Genomic DNA, 16,280 nt, shown 5'->3' on the forward strand with positions numbered 1-16,280 from the left:
GGACTACATTGGTTGCATGGCTTGTCAACTAGACACCTTCAGGACCACCTTTTCCAGCTATATTGGCCCCTCTGATTAGTTCTAGAAATTGCTGCAAGTCTCACATTTGTATGGGTAACACCTGAGTTAAGAAGCTGCTACAGGTAGTCCTTGTGTTAAACCACAATGGAGCCCAGAATTTCTGTTGCTAAGCAAGACAGTTGTTAAATAAATTGTGCCCCATTCTATGATCATTTTTGCCTCGGCTCTTCAGCTAATCACTGCCGCTGTTCAATGAATCATGCGTTTGTTAAGTGAATCTGGCTTCCCCTATTGACTTTACTTGTCGGAAGCCAGCTGGGAAGGTTACAAATGGTGATCACATGACCCTGGGATAGTGCAACTGTCATAAATACCTGTCAGTTGCCAAGCAACCAAATTTTGTTCACGTGACCACGAAGATGCTCTAATGCTCGTAAGTGTGAAAACTGGTAATAAATTGCTTTTTTCAAAGCCATTGTAACTTCAAATGGTCCCTAAATGAATGGTTGTATTATGCTTTTTTGTTGCAGTGTGATTGTTATGGAATTTGTTCCCTGTAAAGATAAGGCTCTTTGTTGTTGTTTTTTGCAAGCTTCCAAAAATGGAACTTTTTGAGAGCCCTCCTCTGATTTGACATGCTGTTCCAATATTTTTCACTGTACATTGTGGTATTTTTTAAAAAAAAATTATACTGGATTTGTATTACATATTTTATCTGAGCCACCAACACTCGTTTTTAATTGCAACAACATTCAAGTGTGTTTAAGAAATCAATAAATGTATCTCCTTGGACACCCATCTCTGCTAAGGGTGTAATTCCAGAAAGGCCATTGGCCTGCATATGGACTTCTTTAGAACTTGGTATAGTTTTCATTATTTGCTTCAAGTTTACAAAAGAGAGGCTTGTTTTGTTAAGCAAAATAGTTTCAAAATTGTTATCTTGCTCTAGAGCGAAGCTTTCCAAATGATGTATCACTGAATCCCTGCTACATTCGTATTTATAATTGTGTTCATGTACCAGTTCTTTCCAAATCGTATGCCTCTACTCATTGTTCCAAAAATTAACACGTGAATTAGTCAGATTAAAAGGGCTGTTCATTTTTTTTATGGATCATTTTTCTAGCCTGAATAATTCCCATTCCCTTGATTTTTTAAGCAAAACTACTTTTTCCCTACTAGAATTTCTGGCAAACATTGTTTTCAAAATACTGCATTACTTAACAAAAGTAATGCAAGCCCGACATCAAAGCTACAGTTTGTTGGAGTTGATTAGCAACTTGATTACCCATGAGAACTAAGTAGTCATTTTAAAATGGGAATATTGCATATAAATAATCTTCCTTTTGGAATGATTAGTACAGCTATTGGCTAGGCTTGATACTCACTTGGCTCTGAAGCAAAATTATATTATTCTGGCACTCATTAACAGTTCTCATAACTTTAGATGTTACTTTACACCATCCTAGTTTCGGTTAGAGAGCCAAGACAGAGGTTTTTCAGTGTTTATCTCATAACCTGTATTTATTGCAAGCTTTGAAAAGTTTATGGAGGGACTAATAAATTTGTAAAGGAAAAAAATCCTGCTAAAGCATACTTTAGAGGTTTGGCTATAACTTATATGGTGAAAAAGAATAAAGAAAAAAAGCAACAACAAACCAAGTTAAAGGAGGAATTTATAAAATTGGAACTAGAACTACAAAGATATCCACAAAAGAAAACTCTTAAAAAGCAAATGGAAATACCGTAATAAAACACAAATTAAACTTAGCAGAGGATGAAAAAATGGCGCAACAAATTAAAAGGGCAAAACAAAACTTTTTTGAAAATGCTAATAAACCAGGTAGGTGGTTAGCATACAAACTGAAAAAGAAAGAGAGAAAAAACTGATAAATAAATTGCAAGATTCAAAAGGCAATTTACAATTTCAAAATGACATAATTAAAAAAAAATAATCAAAGAATCTTATGAGACACTTTACAACAGAAGAAACTTCTCAAGAAAAAACAAAGCAATACATAAAAAAGCTGATTTACCAAAAATTTCAGAGAACAGCCAAAACATGCTAAATGAAAAAAAAGATAGAGGTAACAGAGGCTATAAAAAGGCAAAGAAATTGATAAGACCCAGGTCCAGATGGGCTACCTGCAGAGTTTTATAAATGCCTACAAGATACATTAAGCCCATTAATGAAAGAACTATGTAATGAGGTACTTTAAGAAGCTAAAATACCAAATACTTGGATAGAAGCCAACAGTACTCTAATACCCAAAGAAGATTCAGACTTGACACAGATAAAGAATTATAGACCAATATCTCTATTAAAAGTGGGGTATAAAATTTTTGCTTCAATAATAGCAGAAAGATTAAAGAGATTTTTGACTGAATTTATACATACAGACCAAAATTGATTTTTACCTAAGAGACAAATAAAAAATAATTTAAGAATGATTTTAGATACTTTGGATTACTATGAAATGCACCCAGGGAAGCAGATGCCGTTAATATTTCTAGATGCACAGAAGGCTTTTGATAATGTAAATTGGCAGTTTATGATTCAAGAACTAAACGAAATGGACTTTGGAGAAAACTTTATAAATATAATTAAAACAATTTATCATAGAGAAATAGCTAAATTAATCGTAAATGGAGATTTTTACAGAAAATTTTAATATTAAAAAAGGCACAAGACAAGGATGTCCATTATCCCCATTATTATTCATATTAACACTGGAAGTATTGAATAGAAATATTAGGCAAGACCCAGAAATTAAAGGAATGGAGATAAAAGATGAAAAATATAAACTACAAGCATTTGCGGATGACTTGGTTTTTATATTACAAGAGCTGCTTGAGACAAGCCTCAAACCTTTGAAAAAGATAGAATTTGGAGTAGTGGCAGGACTGAAAATAAATAGAGAAAAGACCAAAGTGATAACCAAAAACCTTACAGATAAAGAAACAACAACAACAAAAAACAATTGTCAGAAAAAACAGATCTTCAAATAGTTAAGAAAGTTAAATACTTGGGGATATACTTAACAGCAAGATGTGCAACAATAAAAGAAGACAACTATGTAAAATTATTAAAACAAATAAAATTAGACTTGGAAAAATGGAAAAATCTACAATTTTCAATGCTAGAGAGAATAGCAACGGTGAAGATGAATATTTTACCAAAATTACTCTTTTTTATTTCAAACAATACCTATAAAACTGGGGGGAAATTCTTTGATGAATTAAATATATTTATCTTGAAATTTATTTGGCAAAGAAAAAAAGCCAGAATTAGATTGAAAATGCTACAAGAAGCAAAAGAAAATAGAGGATTTGGGTTGCCAGATTGGGCTTTATACTATCAAGCATCTGTATTAACATGGTTAAAAGAATGGATGACTCTTACACATAAAAGATTACTATACCTAGGGGGGCATGACCTACAACTCAGATGGCATGTCTTCCTATGGTATGGAAAAAATAAAATACATAGATACTTTCAAAACCACTATGTAAGAAACACACTTCTTCTAAAATGTGGAAAGGTAAAAGCGAAAATTTACATGAAAATACCTGGATGGCTTTCAACAATGGAAGCGTTTGTTCACCCAAACTTCATGAACTATGAGAAAATTGTGACTTATAAAGGCATTCTGAATATTGAAGGGAAACTAAAATCTAGACAAGAATTGGAAGAACAGGGCATTGATCTATCATGGTGGCCACACCTGCAAATTCAAACGAGATATGAAAAAGATGCTAAAACATCTGGAATTTATAAAGAACAAACACAATTTGACCAGATACTATTGACATCAGATGAAAAATTGATTAAGAAACTGTATAAAATATACGTTAAGTTTAAAGATGGAAGAGGAACTACTAACTGCAGCGAAAATTGTATTTGCTCAACTTTGGAAAGATGAAGAGATAATTAAGAAAATCTTGGACTGTGCAGAAATGGACAGACTTACACTGAAAATCAAAGAGAAAGAAGATTCAGAATACTTTAGAACATGGGATACATTTTATCAATGGCTAGAAAAATGAGGTAGAGAGAAAGGAGTTTAACAAGTATTAGTAAGCTAAATATTGGAACCCAGACAACATGTTGCTGATACAATATTAAGGATTTGTGATTATAAAAAAATAATAAAATATTGTTAAAAAAAAGAGAAACATTTATGGAGGGACCAATAAATTTGTAAAGGAAAAAAATCCCATCCTCTTCGAAAGAGAATGAAATAGGTCCTGACATGCTTTGCATTATGAACATTTATCCCATATTCCAGAGGCCACCAACCTTTGTTGGTGGGCAGACCAAAGGAAAAGGGAGGGGAAAGTATTTTACATGTGTGCATGTGTGCATGGGGCTGTGAGCACGCATGTACCACAAATGATACTAGTGCCCACATGATACTAGCCCTGCCCTATTTTTGCATGGCACAGCCACTTGTTTGTGCCCCACGGTGCAGTGGCCATTTTTGCGCCTTGCAGCGTGGCAGCGCCCCGTTTTTGTGCCCCGTGGTGTGGTGGCACCCCATTTTTGCACCCTGCAGTGTGGCAGTGGCCCATTTCCATGCCCCCGGTGTGTCATCATCCATTTTTGTGCCTTGCAGCACGTTGTCATCCTGTTTTTGCACTCTGCAATGCAGCAGTGCCCATTTTTGCACGGCACAGCGACGTCCCATTTTCATGCTCTGAGGTGCATTGGCATCCTGTTTTTATGCCCTATGGCAGGGCGTCCTGTCATGTGGCTGGTATGACTAGACACCAAAGGTGCACGTGACGCTGTTACCTTCCCACCATAGTGGTCCCTATTTTTCTACTTGCATTTTTACATGCTTTCGAACTGATAGGTTGGCAGAAGCTGGGACGAGTAACAGGCACTCACTCTGTTACGTGGCACTTGGGATTCGACCCGCCAAACTGCCGACCTTCTGATCGACAGGCTCAGCGTCCTAACCCACTGAGCCACCACGTCCCTCCCAGGTTGTATATGATAGCCTATAACTTTCAACAGAGGCCTTTTGTTGGAGTGGATCAATTCAAGATTATGATGATCATCATTACTATTATCTGATGTAGAGCTTATGCCTAGAATGATTCAGTTTAAGTTTTATGCATGCCAGCAAACATTAGCAGAAGTTAACAAGTTCATATATTTGATTTTTTTTTAATTATGAGAAATAAAAACCTCAGGCTAATATGAAGACTAATCAGCTTATAACTTGCCATACTATACTATTAGCTATTAGATGATAATAGCTTCTTCTAAGTAGTAGAAATGTTGGCATATATTTACCATACAAACAAAAATTACAGAATTGGAATTTCCAAATAGGATGGCTAGGAATTCTTCTTGTTGTAAACCCTACATCTAGAGCAGAGGTCCTACGTGGAGAGACATTTTTCCACGGACCGGAGGGTGCATGGTTTTGTGTGCTGCCTGCATCCCGCGGATGGGGCCTTGCTTCTTTGTGTGGCCTGGTTGGTGGCATGCCGTAGCCTAGTACTGGTCCACAGACCTGGGGTTGGGGACCCTTGATCTAGAGGGTACAACATTTGAGTCACAGGGAAAAATCTTCCCACTATCTGTATGGCCCTACAACCTTTGCAAAAGATGAGGAATTGTCATTTTTAACAAAACACACACAAAAATGAAAATAGAAGAATTAAACATGGATTCTAATTATATTAACTGTATCAGAAAAGGAAGGCTGTAAATGCAAGATACAAATAATGCATTCATTTAGTTATATATCCTTAATTTGATTAAATTTAAATATAAATCTAATTCAATGAAATTTAAATGGTAGTGCTTTTTTCTTTGTCCAGTTTTGCCTTTTGGAGTGTACTCTTTATCATGCAACTTAAAGAGTCATTAAATTAGTTGTCTCAGTTTGTTGTCTAAATTGTTTTCAACTGATTGATTTTCACATTTGAATTTGAATTCCTTATCAAGAAATTCAAGGCATGGAATTCCTGTTCCCCATTTCAGTTTTGCAATTTAAATAATTCATCAGACCTGGAATTAATTGGAATAGCTGTTCTAAATTTTTTTAGTGTCTTTTTGGGATGTTTTTGTGGCAAGTGTACATATTCCATTGCAATCAGTTACCAGACATTACAAGACTGCTGTAGATACTTTCTCTGAAAAATGTTCTGAACATAATCTCTTCTCCCAACCTTTCCACAATATTGTGTCCATTCATAATTATTGTTTATTCAGGTGAACAATATTGTGTTACCTTTCAGATTTTTTGAATGTTCTACTGATACGTAAATGGAATCTGAAGGAACAAGCAACCAACATTTCACAAACAAAGTAACAATAACAATAATAATAGGGTTGGAAGGGATCTTTGAAGTCTTCTAGTCCAACCCCCTGCTCAGGCAGGAAACCCTATACCATTTCAGACAAATGGTTGTCTTGTCTCTTCTTAAAAACTTCCAGTGTTGGAGCATTCACAACTTCTGGAGGCAAGTTGTTCCACTGATTAATTGTTCTCACTGTCATCTAATATGCTACAAGTCAGCATGATGACTTCCTTTCATTCAATTCAGAGTGATAATAACAATCAGTTGTGTAAATATTTAATTAAACATTAACACTGTTTTGGACCAGTCCTGTCCTTGTATAAATCTCACAGAGGTTGATTAGCTCCATCAGAGTGAGTTATATCATTCATCATTGAAGAAAAAAATATGAAGATCTTCCTGTGGCTTTGAGGCACCACCAGTTCAGTCAAACATTTGAAATGTTGGAGTTTTCTGACAACACAAATCTCTCCTACTTGAAAAAATCATTTCAAATGTGCACAGCAAATGTCACTGATGGGGGAAACTGTCAACACAGACACAGGTGCTCCTTTGATGTCTTCTTACTATGTTGTAATAATTTTGATGTAGTATGTTTTCTGAGCATTTCCCTGGTATAGGTACCGTTGGAAGGGGCCATCTAGGTCATTGAATTCAACCCCATGCTCGGGGGTTGAACTGGGAATTCCTCCTCATGCAGGAATCCAGATTAAAGCATCCTAGACCAGATGGTTGCCTAACCTCTGCTTGATCATATCACATGAGGGGGAGCTTGCCACCCATGTAGATGAAGTTTGGTATTAACTAGTCAGTTTTTTGAGAGACCTGCACAGCTTTGCAAAATGTTAACTACAAAGTTCCACTTTGTCATAATTTTTTAAAGGAATATTTCTAAGCAATTAAAAATAGGATTGTAGCTTTAACGAATAAGGGCTTATAATTTCATCGGAAATGTTATTCATGTGGTAAAGAAGAAATCTGTGTTTCATTCACTGATAGTAGGTTAGTCCAAGTCCATTAGTTTACTTGAGCTAGACTTGTATGGAACTTATTTTTATTAATCAGACTATTAAAAATGATTTCAAAAATACCTGTAGCTGTTAGAGCGGCATACCTTACAGTTTAGCCTCCTGTACGATGTTCAAATATAAGTATCTTCAGACTTACTAAAAGGTCTATCACTGCTAAAAAAGAAAGTAGGTATATAATTTGTTTTCTTACTTCATGATCATCCTAAAATTTTGGTTTCTATAAAAATAATTATTGCAGTGTTAAAGAATAATTTAGACCATTGAACAAAATGTATTATTCTGCACAGATTTAAATTAGTTTGAGCTTGAACTGTATTTATTGCATGTGTATCCTGCTTATTTTGAAGCAGTTGGAATTGGCTAATATAACAATTGTTATTTGACTCGAACTTCTATTAAGTCTTTAGTCTTGAAGACATCTTTCTCAGAGGAACAAATGCAGTTATAGATGTATTTCCAAGCAAACACATTCAGGCCGAGGTTCACATTTATTTTCTCCATTCTCATTTTTTAAATGTTGAAAGACACCTTTTTTATTTTTTAATCAAATAACCCTCAGTTTTGTTGTTTTCTTATAGGAAGAATCCTAAATCGTTTCTCCAAAGATATTGGCCATTTGGATGACTTATTGCCATTAACATTCTTGGACTTTGTACAGGTAATCGAAGAACGGACTTTTACAAAACTGGGCTTGAGGTATTCTAGGTCTTGATGACACTTGTGTTTGTGTGTGTGTTTGTGTGTGTGTGTATAATGAGTTTAGTGAAAGTACTTGTTTGAGAAGGGTGTAGTCCAAAACTGTAGAACAAGTGGTAGTGACTGGGGAGAAGAAATGAGTAATAAGTGGCTGGTAGGAGTGGCTCTTAACAGTTTACCATTATATCAGGGTTTCAGTATGTAGTAGTTTAATGCTTGGTAAGTTGTGCCTAGTTTGCCTTTGAGACATTTGGCAAACTTTCTGCAGTGTTATGAAACATATCCACAGTAAAGGAACAATCAGCTCACATGAAAAGATAGCAGTGATTAACCTAATTATGCATGTACTTCCTCAAAGAAGGCAATGTTTACTATAGCTGTTTGGAATTGAAATAGGTGTGGTTATTTACAAAAAAGAGATTAGTAATAATAGGGCTGAAAATAATAGCTTCAATGGAAACAAAAGAAAGAAGTATTATACATACAAAAAGGTTGTCTTAAGTATAAATCAGGGAAGTAGTAATGGATTAATTTGCGACAAAATATTTGGGTTTCAGGAGAGTCTCAAATGTCTTTTCTGGAAACTATGTAGGAAGCCCAACACAGGAATTTACTTTCCCACTTATAATATGGTCTTGTTTGGGAGACCCTTGTAGTTCTTAAGCCCTCAGCTGATGATAGTAGCCTAGTGCTTGAGCTCAAAAATCTAAGTAGACCTGAAATGGAAAATCAATCCTGAAAGCTGCAATGGCCAGCCATTTTCATATTGCTGCTAAGATAACAACACAAACATGGACCTACTCTTATCAGGAATTAAGTGAACTCAATGAAGAGTTTACTAGTGACATCTAGATATTACCATGTAGCCAGACTATGTGTTGCCTATATGTTTATATTTATCTGAACGGTGGGCCATATTGATAGTGAACATAGTTGCAGAGCTGCATTGGCAAGATTAACATTTATTCCATTACCACATTTATTTCCAAAGTTAGTTGGTGCTTATCTAATCTAGCAATAGATTCAGAAGACAGATTAAATTGTCTAGGCATTGAATAGTTATATATTCTTGGCCATTACCAGCAATCTGTTGAGACTCGACTTCTGTTCTTTTCCTTGCTTTTGAAGAAAATTAGTCTTGTGTCTACCGTAATAGAAGAGAGGGGAAAGCCCAACATTTTCTGCGGGTTTTAGCTTTGATCTTTAAAGCTGCAGTCCAACAGATTTTAGAAAAGTATTCCTTTGTGGAAATCTGCTTTATAAGTTCTTTTCTTTTTGAATGGTCATAACACAGTATGTTGAACTCTAAAACTCACATATTGAAACATACAAGAAAATCAGTCCTTTGTAGCAAACAACCAGATGGGATCTTGACCATTTTATTTCATTTCAGATATGAGGCTTCTTCAGACATGAAAGCACAGGCCTTGATCTGTAGGCAAATTGATTTCTTTAATCATATGAATGCTTGTTGGGCATAATTTACTTTATTTCCTATTGGTATCTCCTCCAAAATTTACAATCTAGGAAAAAGATGCAACAATTCCAAAAAACATTATGCTTAGCGAAGGAGCATAGTACAAAGCCCTGAATTTTTATGTCACTCGTTCCTACTGTTAGCCCTTCTGCATTTTATACTCTAAGATACAATGCAAGGATTTGTTTTGTCTTCAGATGAATGGACTTTTCCTGATGTGTTCTTGATTTAATGATCCAGTGCATGCTTGAACAGTTAGAGTCAGACTAATTTTAATCCTGTTAATTTTAAACAGTTTACTACATCAGCCTAAGGACCAAGTGACTCTCCTAGTTTAAGAGATCAAGAATGGATTCTGTGTTCCTTTTTCTAGCACAAAATCGTTATTTTTTATTTATCTGAAGTAAGGTAACTAAAAACCCTCCAGATTTAAAGCTAGTGAGGAGCCCCTTTCAGGTAACTTTTAAAGAAAGGTAGACTGATCAGTAACTGTTTTACATATCTCGCCCACCCACCTAAAGAGGGCTCTGACAAGGCTGAATTTCTTCACAGTTTTGTCCCTGATATTTTTGTCGGTGAAAAATATAATAATTCTTAAATCATCTCCTTTGTAACCATGCTTCTGAAATGATTTCAGATGCATAAGAAAGCATGTTACTAGCTTTCAGTTTATATACTCACTCCCTCCTTAAAAATTTCCCTCTTAATTGTGGGCAGCATTGATTTAGTTGAAGTATTTTAGTTGAATTGTGAAGGGCTTCTGGTTTATTTGTATCTGGAGAAGCCCAGGTTTGTACAATAAATCCCTATTATTGAATATGATAAAGATCTTTTGTCATTTGTTTTGTTTGCAGGTGTCTTTTATAAGAGAACCTCTAATCTCTTCAGGAAGAAATATTTTCTCTTTCTTTAAAAAAAAAAGGGAAAAAATCAGTATTAACTGAGAATAAAAGCACTGAGCCTTTGCTATTGTTGTTGACAATTTGAGAGACATTTCCCAATAGTCATTGTTCAAATGGTTGTCAGGAGGAATCAAGTAAAACTCAATAAACAATGCTGTAACCAGAAGCTTTTCTTGAGACGATTTGCATTGAAGAAGTAGTTCATTTTCCAAGTTCTGGTAGGGTCATTTAGAATCATTCCAGGGTTGTTGTTGTTTTTGCTTTTCTAGCAGTTGAATATTTTAGTTTTGCAGAAATAAATCTATATGTAGACTAGAGGAAATTTTTTCCTATCACCCAATTGTGCAGTAAATGCTATAATGTTGCTGTGACCTTTAGCAGTATCTTTGAAAAGGTGCTAATTTGTTTTCAATGGGATTTATTTACATGATAATGTATGTTACTGAAAATGATTACCAAAGAGTAAGTTTCCTTGTAGTTGATGGTTCTACTTTTTAATTATTTTGTTATGCTTTACAAAATACTATTAAAATTTCCACATGCACAATGCAGTTCTATGTATCCTTATCCAGAGATAAATCCTGCAGTGTTTAATCTTGTTTAGGACTGCAAGCTTAAATATTTTAAAAGAACTGGAGCTGTAGAAGTTTAAGAGTACAGAATCCTTTGACTCTATACTGCTATTTCTAAAAATTATTCACTAATAAATTATGCCAAACGTGCTAATCAAAATCTTTTTCCCCATTTGCCTTTTATATACCCATATTTTCCTCCCTCTTTTACTTCCTGTTTTAAACATTGCATGGGTATGTTTCTTTCTAAAAGTGTTAACATTATCTTGCAAAGCATTTTCAGAATCTCTTTAATACAGCATACTGACTGGAGGGTTTTGTAGAATGTTTGGAAATATACATCTGTTAACTTTAATTTATGTTCCTGCCCCTTCTAAATGTTGCATTAAAAAAAATCTTAAGATTTTGTTTTGATTCTGGGGGAACATTGTGTGCTATCTGCAGCTGCCCTTGAATGAGAAAGAAAAGGCCAGTGATTTATTGAAGCTGGTGAATTGAAAAACCCCTTTTCCCCTCCCCAAAATCAACAGCTTGACTGAGTTTAAATAAGTGACTTTTCATATCCTTTCATTGCACACAAAGACCTAATCCTGAGACTACTTGAGCCACCAATGTAGACTGTGGACAAGACCACCACTGGAAATGTCATCCCTTCTCACCACACACAAAAACACATTGACTGCAGCTTTTATGAAGTGAAAATGCCAAAGAAAAGGAAAAATGCAAGTGAGGTGGCTGTAGTAATTTTTTCAAAATAAAATAAAAAAGGCTGCTGTGTTTGGATATTAAGAACAAAAAAGTGCCTAAAATGACAACAATGGCTCAGGTCACTTGCTTTCATAAGTGCAAATGAGTGAAACTGCTTATTTGTTTCAATACTGTTGACCCTTACATTTCATTGTGTGGAAATGTCAGGGAAAGTGTGTTCGAAGACATTTCAGCATCTTTTAGTTTTCAATGTGGTTGTCATTTTGAGATTCTCAAGGGCCTCTCCCATCTGTCTCCTTCCTTTAACACAATTCATTGGCAAAGTAGACTTCCATATTTTCTTTATCTTCAGCAATAATTAACTGCCACTTCTCTGTTTTGTTTCTAATTTAAAAACTAAATCAGAATCCAGTATAACCTTAGTATTATTTTTTTTCCAAAAGCAACAGGAACAGCCTTGTTTCAACTTATGATGGGTTACCCATATTTGTTTTTTATGGGCTACTCTGATGATTATGTGAGATGGTCCAGCCGATGGAAGAAATACCTGTTTAGGTTAATGTCCCCATAACAACTCAAGGGCAGTTCAGGGCAGAGCTTGAAAGAAGAAGAGAGATCGGTGGCAGTGCTGTTCAAAGATCTACAGTAGCTTTTCAGATAAATAAATAAACCTTTATTTTCAAAGTACAACATGTGTACATTGAGATTAACTGAGCCTCCCCCGTGCTCTCTCCCCCCAACACACAGTGACAACAAACCCTCCATCCTACCACACCATGTGAACCAACTACACCACACACCGGCCTCCCAAGTCAATTCTGCATAAGATTATGTCCCATTTAAAAGCCTAACAGCCCATGGATAAAAGCTATTTTTCAGCCTGTTGGTACGGATGGCTACATTCCTGTATCTCCTACCGGATGGTAGTAAAGAGATACCATCCAGGGTGTGAGTCATCCCTGAGAATCTTCCTCACTCTTCCAAGGCAACGAGCCCTGGCGATGTCATCCAGTGGTGTCAGGGAACAGCCCACAATGTCTTGTGCTGTGCTCACTACCCTCTGTAATACTTTCCTGTCCGTGGCTGTCAGACCAGCATACCAAACCAAAATACCATACGAGAGGATGCTCTCTATGGTAGACCAGTAAAAGAGGGTCATTAGCTTTTGTTCTACCCTGTTCTTCCGCAAGATCCAAATACAGCATTTGCATTTTTTAAAATTAGTTTATAATATAAAATATAAAAATACAAAAGCAAATAATAGGCAAAATAGGGGAGGGAAAGGGAAGGGAAAAGTGTAGAAAAGAAGGGAAAAATAAAGAACAGGCATTGACGTCCGACTCCTTTTGGTGCAGTAGCATAAGATAACAACATCAAACCTCAACCTTTTACTTTTATATAATAGTTAAACTAGCCATTTTTATAACAACAAATTTATCTAACTGGTAAAACTCAGAATCAAAAGTTTCATTTTTTTCAACCTCAAGCACAAAGTCCAGAAGCGGTTTCCAAGTAGAAACAAAAGTAGTTGTGTTTTTCCTAACTCCGTCAACCTTTGCAGCCATTCATCTATGGTGGGAAACAAAATGTCCTTCCATTTTTGTGCATTTTTGCTGCCCTCTAGCTTCTCAGCATTTGGAAGGGGAAAATTTGGACAACTTGGATAAGAAAGAAGGAAAAGTTGGTGGTAGAGAAGAAGCCCTTTAGGTTTCTTTGCCTTGCCAGTCTGGCAAAGTATGACTGATTCAAAACATTTTGCTGCCTAAAAAAAAATATGCAGATGATACTCCTTGTTAAAGCTAAGCTCATCAAATTATTCTGGCTTCTGAAAATCATATTAAGTACCTCTTCCTGACTGCTATTGTATTGTCTCCAGCCAGGCCTCCTTGAACACTATTGTTGTGATTCAGGGTCAGCCTGTGGGTTCGGCAGTTGGGTCGGACGACTCAGAGGAGGAGGAGGGGGGTGTTGAAGACCTTGCTGAGGGGGTTGAAGATCTTGCTGATGAGAGCCCTCAGCCAGGCCCCTCCCACTTGGTCACCACGGAGACCCAGCTCTGTGAGCCTGACAGCGTGGATGAAGATGACCCACAGCTGGCCCTGTTCAAGGATGCCCGACGCAGGAGGCAGTCGGTTAGGAGTAGACAGAGGAAGGCAATGGGGCTCCTCGGAAGGAGGCAGAGAGAAGCCATGCCCTGAACTCTATATAAGGGGAATGTGTAGGAGGGCTGGTTTGCTGAAGGCAACCGCTTGGATAGTTCCTGTTTCTTAAAGCTCCTGTTTCTTGGTTTGTCTTGTTCCGTTTGTTTTTGTAGCAATAAATTTGGCAGGCGTAATTCCAGCCTCTTGCCTTCTTGTAAAAGGGGTTGTCCCTGCCTTTTCTGCAGGGCCGGTAGCAGGCTGGTACAGAACAACTATTACACATTTTCAACTTTATATATTCTTTGTTAAAGAATATGCTAAAAGTTATACCCTTTAAAAAACCAATTGCAGTAATTTTGAGCATGAAAGGGTTCTGTCATTCCTTTATAAGCATCTGGAATTCATAATGTGGACCATATAATTTCTTTACATTGAGTTTATGCACTTTAATGCAAATATGCAGAAGAAGGATTTTCCAAATTGCAGAAAAACAACATTCTAAGATGTTTAAAAATATTCAAAATTCTACCCCAGGTTTGATGTTCACTGAAGGTAGTGAATGTTGACTTTTCCTAAAAGTTGTTTTTTTTATTATAGATAAGCTACAGGTGAAACTCTAAAAATTAGAATATCGTGCAAAAGTTCATTTATTTCAGTAATGCAACTTAAAAGGGGAAACTAATATATGAGATAGACGCATTACATGCAAAGCAAGATAGTTCAAGTCGTGATTTGTCATAATTGTGATGATTATGGCTTACAGCTCATGAAAACCCCAAATCCACAATCTCAGAAAATTAGAATATTACATGCAATCAATAAAACAAGGAGTGTACATAGAACAATATCGGACCTCTGAAAAGTATAAGCATGCATATATTCTCAGTACTTGGTTTGGGCCCCTTTTGCAGCAATTACTGCCTCAATGTGGCGTGGCATGGAAGCTATCAGCCTGTGGCACTGCTGAGGTGTTATGGAAGATCAGGATGCTTCAATAGCGGCCTTCAGCTCTTCTGCATTGTTCGGTCTCATGTCTCTCATCTTTCTCTTGGCAATGCCCCATAGATTCTCTATGGGGTTCAGGTCAGGCAAGTTTGCTGGCCAATCAAGCACAGTAATCCCACGGTCATTGAACCAGGTTTTGGTGCTTTTGGCAGTGTGGGCAGGTGCCAAGTCCTGCTGGAAAATGGAAGTCAGCATCCCCATAAAGCTCGTCTGCGGAAGGAAGCATGAAGTGCTCCAAAATCTCCTGGTAGACGGCTGCGTTGACCCTGGACTTAATGAAGCACAGTGGACCAACACCAGCAAATGACATGGCTCCCCAAATCAACACAGACTGTGGAAACTTCACACTGGACTTCAAGCATCTTGCAGTGTGTGCCTCTCCATTCTTCCTCCAGACTCTGTGTCCTTGGTTTCCAAATGAAATGCAAAAGTTGCTCTCATCAGAAAAGAGGACTTTGGACCACTGAGCAACAGACCAGCTCTGTTTTTCTTTAGCCCAGGTAAGACGCTTCTGACGTTGTTTGTTGTTCAGGAGCGGCTTGACAAGAGGAATACGACATTTGAAGCCCATGTCCAGGATCCGTCTGTGTGTGGTGGCTCTTGATGCACTGACTCCAGCCTCAGTCCACTCCTTGTGAAAGTCCCCAACACTTTTGAATGGCCTTTTCCTGACAATCCTCTCCAGGCTGCAGTCATCCCTGCTGCTTGTGCACCTTTTTCTTCCACACTTTTCCCTTCCACATAACTTCCTATTAATGTGCTTTGATACAGCACTTTGGGAACATCCAACTTCTTTTGCAATTACCTTTTGAGGCTTTCCCTCCTTATGGAGGGTGTCAATGATGGTTTTCTGCACAACTGTCAGGTCAGCAGTCTTCCCCATGATTGTGATTCCTACTGAACCAGACTGAGAGACCATTTAAAGGCTCAGGAACCCTTTGCAGGTGTTATGGCTTAATTAGCTGATTAGAGTGGGACACTTTGAGCCTAGAATATTGCACCTTTTCACAATATTCTAATTTTCTGAGATTGTGGATTTGGGGTTTTCATGAGCTATAAGCCATAATCATCACAATTATGACAAATCACGGCTTGAACTATCTTGCTTTGCAAGTAAGGGGTCTATCTAATATATTAGTTTCCCCTTTTAAGTTGCATTACTGAAATAAATGAACTTTTGCATAATATTCTAATTTTTTGAGTTTCACCTTTATTTGGATCTGGAAGAAAGATTGCAGTCATTCTTTTCTTCCCCTCACACTCCTGCATTTTGCATTTTTCAATTGTTGTTTGCATTGTTTGTAATGCAACCAGCCATTCTTTTCTTGGGTTTTGGCTGATGGCGAAACACCAAGTTAGTTAAAGGGTTTCATGTTCTCTCAGTTCTCTCTTTGCTTTAAATTTCACCACTG

At 36.8% G+C, this 16,280-nt stretch overlaps 1 protein-coding gene across 1 annotated transcript in view; it reads left to right on the forward strand.

Annotated features, from left to right (window-relative positions):
• ABCC4 (ATP binding cassette subfamily C member 4 (PEL blood group)) overlaps window positions 1-16,280 on the forward strand; it is a 212,120-nt gene that overhangs the window by 112,126 nt on the left and 83,714 nt on the right. Inside the window, exon 20 of the mRNA XM_083361690.1 lies at window positions 7,946-8,025. Within this exon, the coding sequence (XP_083217816.1) occupies window positions 7,946-8,025 (80 nt within the window). The remainder of the gene's footprint in view (window positions 1-7,945; window positions 8,026-16,280) is intronic.

This window comes from Vipera ursinii (genome assembly GCF_947247035.1).
Source record: "Vipera ursinii genome assembly, chromosome: 4".
Lineage (NCBI taxonomy): Eukaryota > Metazoa > Chordata > Lepidosauria > Squamata > Viperidae > Vipera > Vipera ursinii.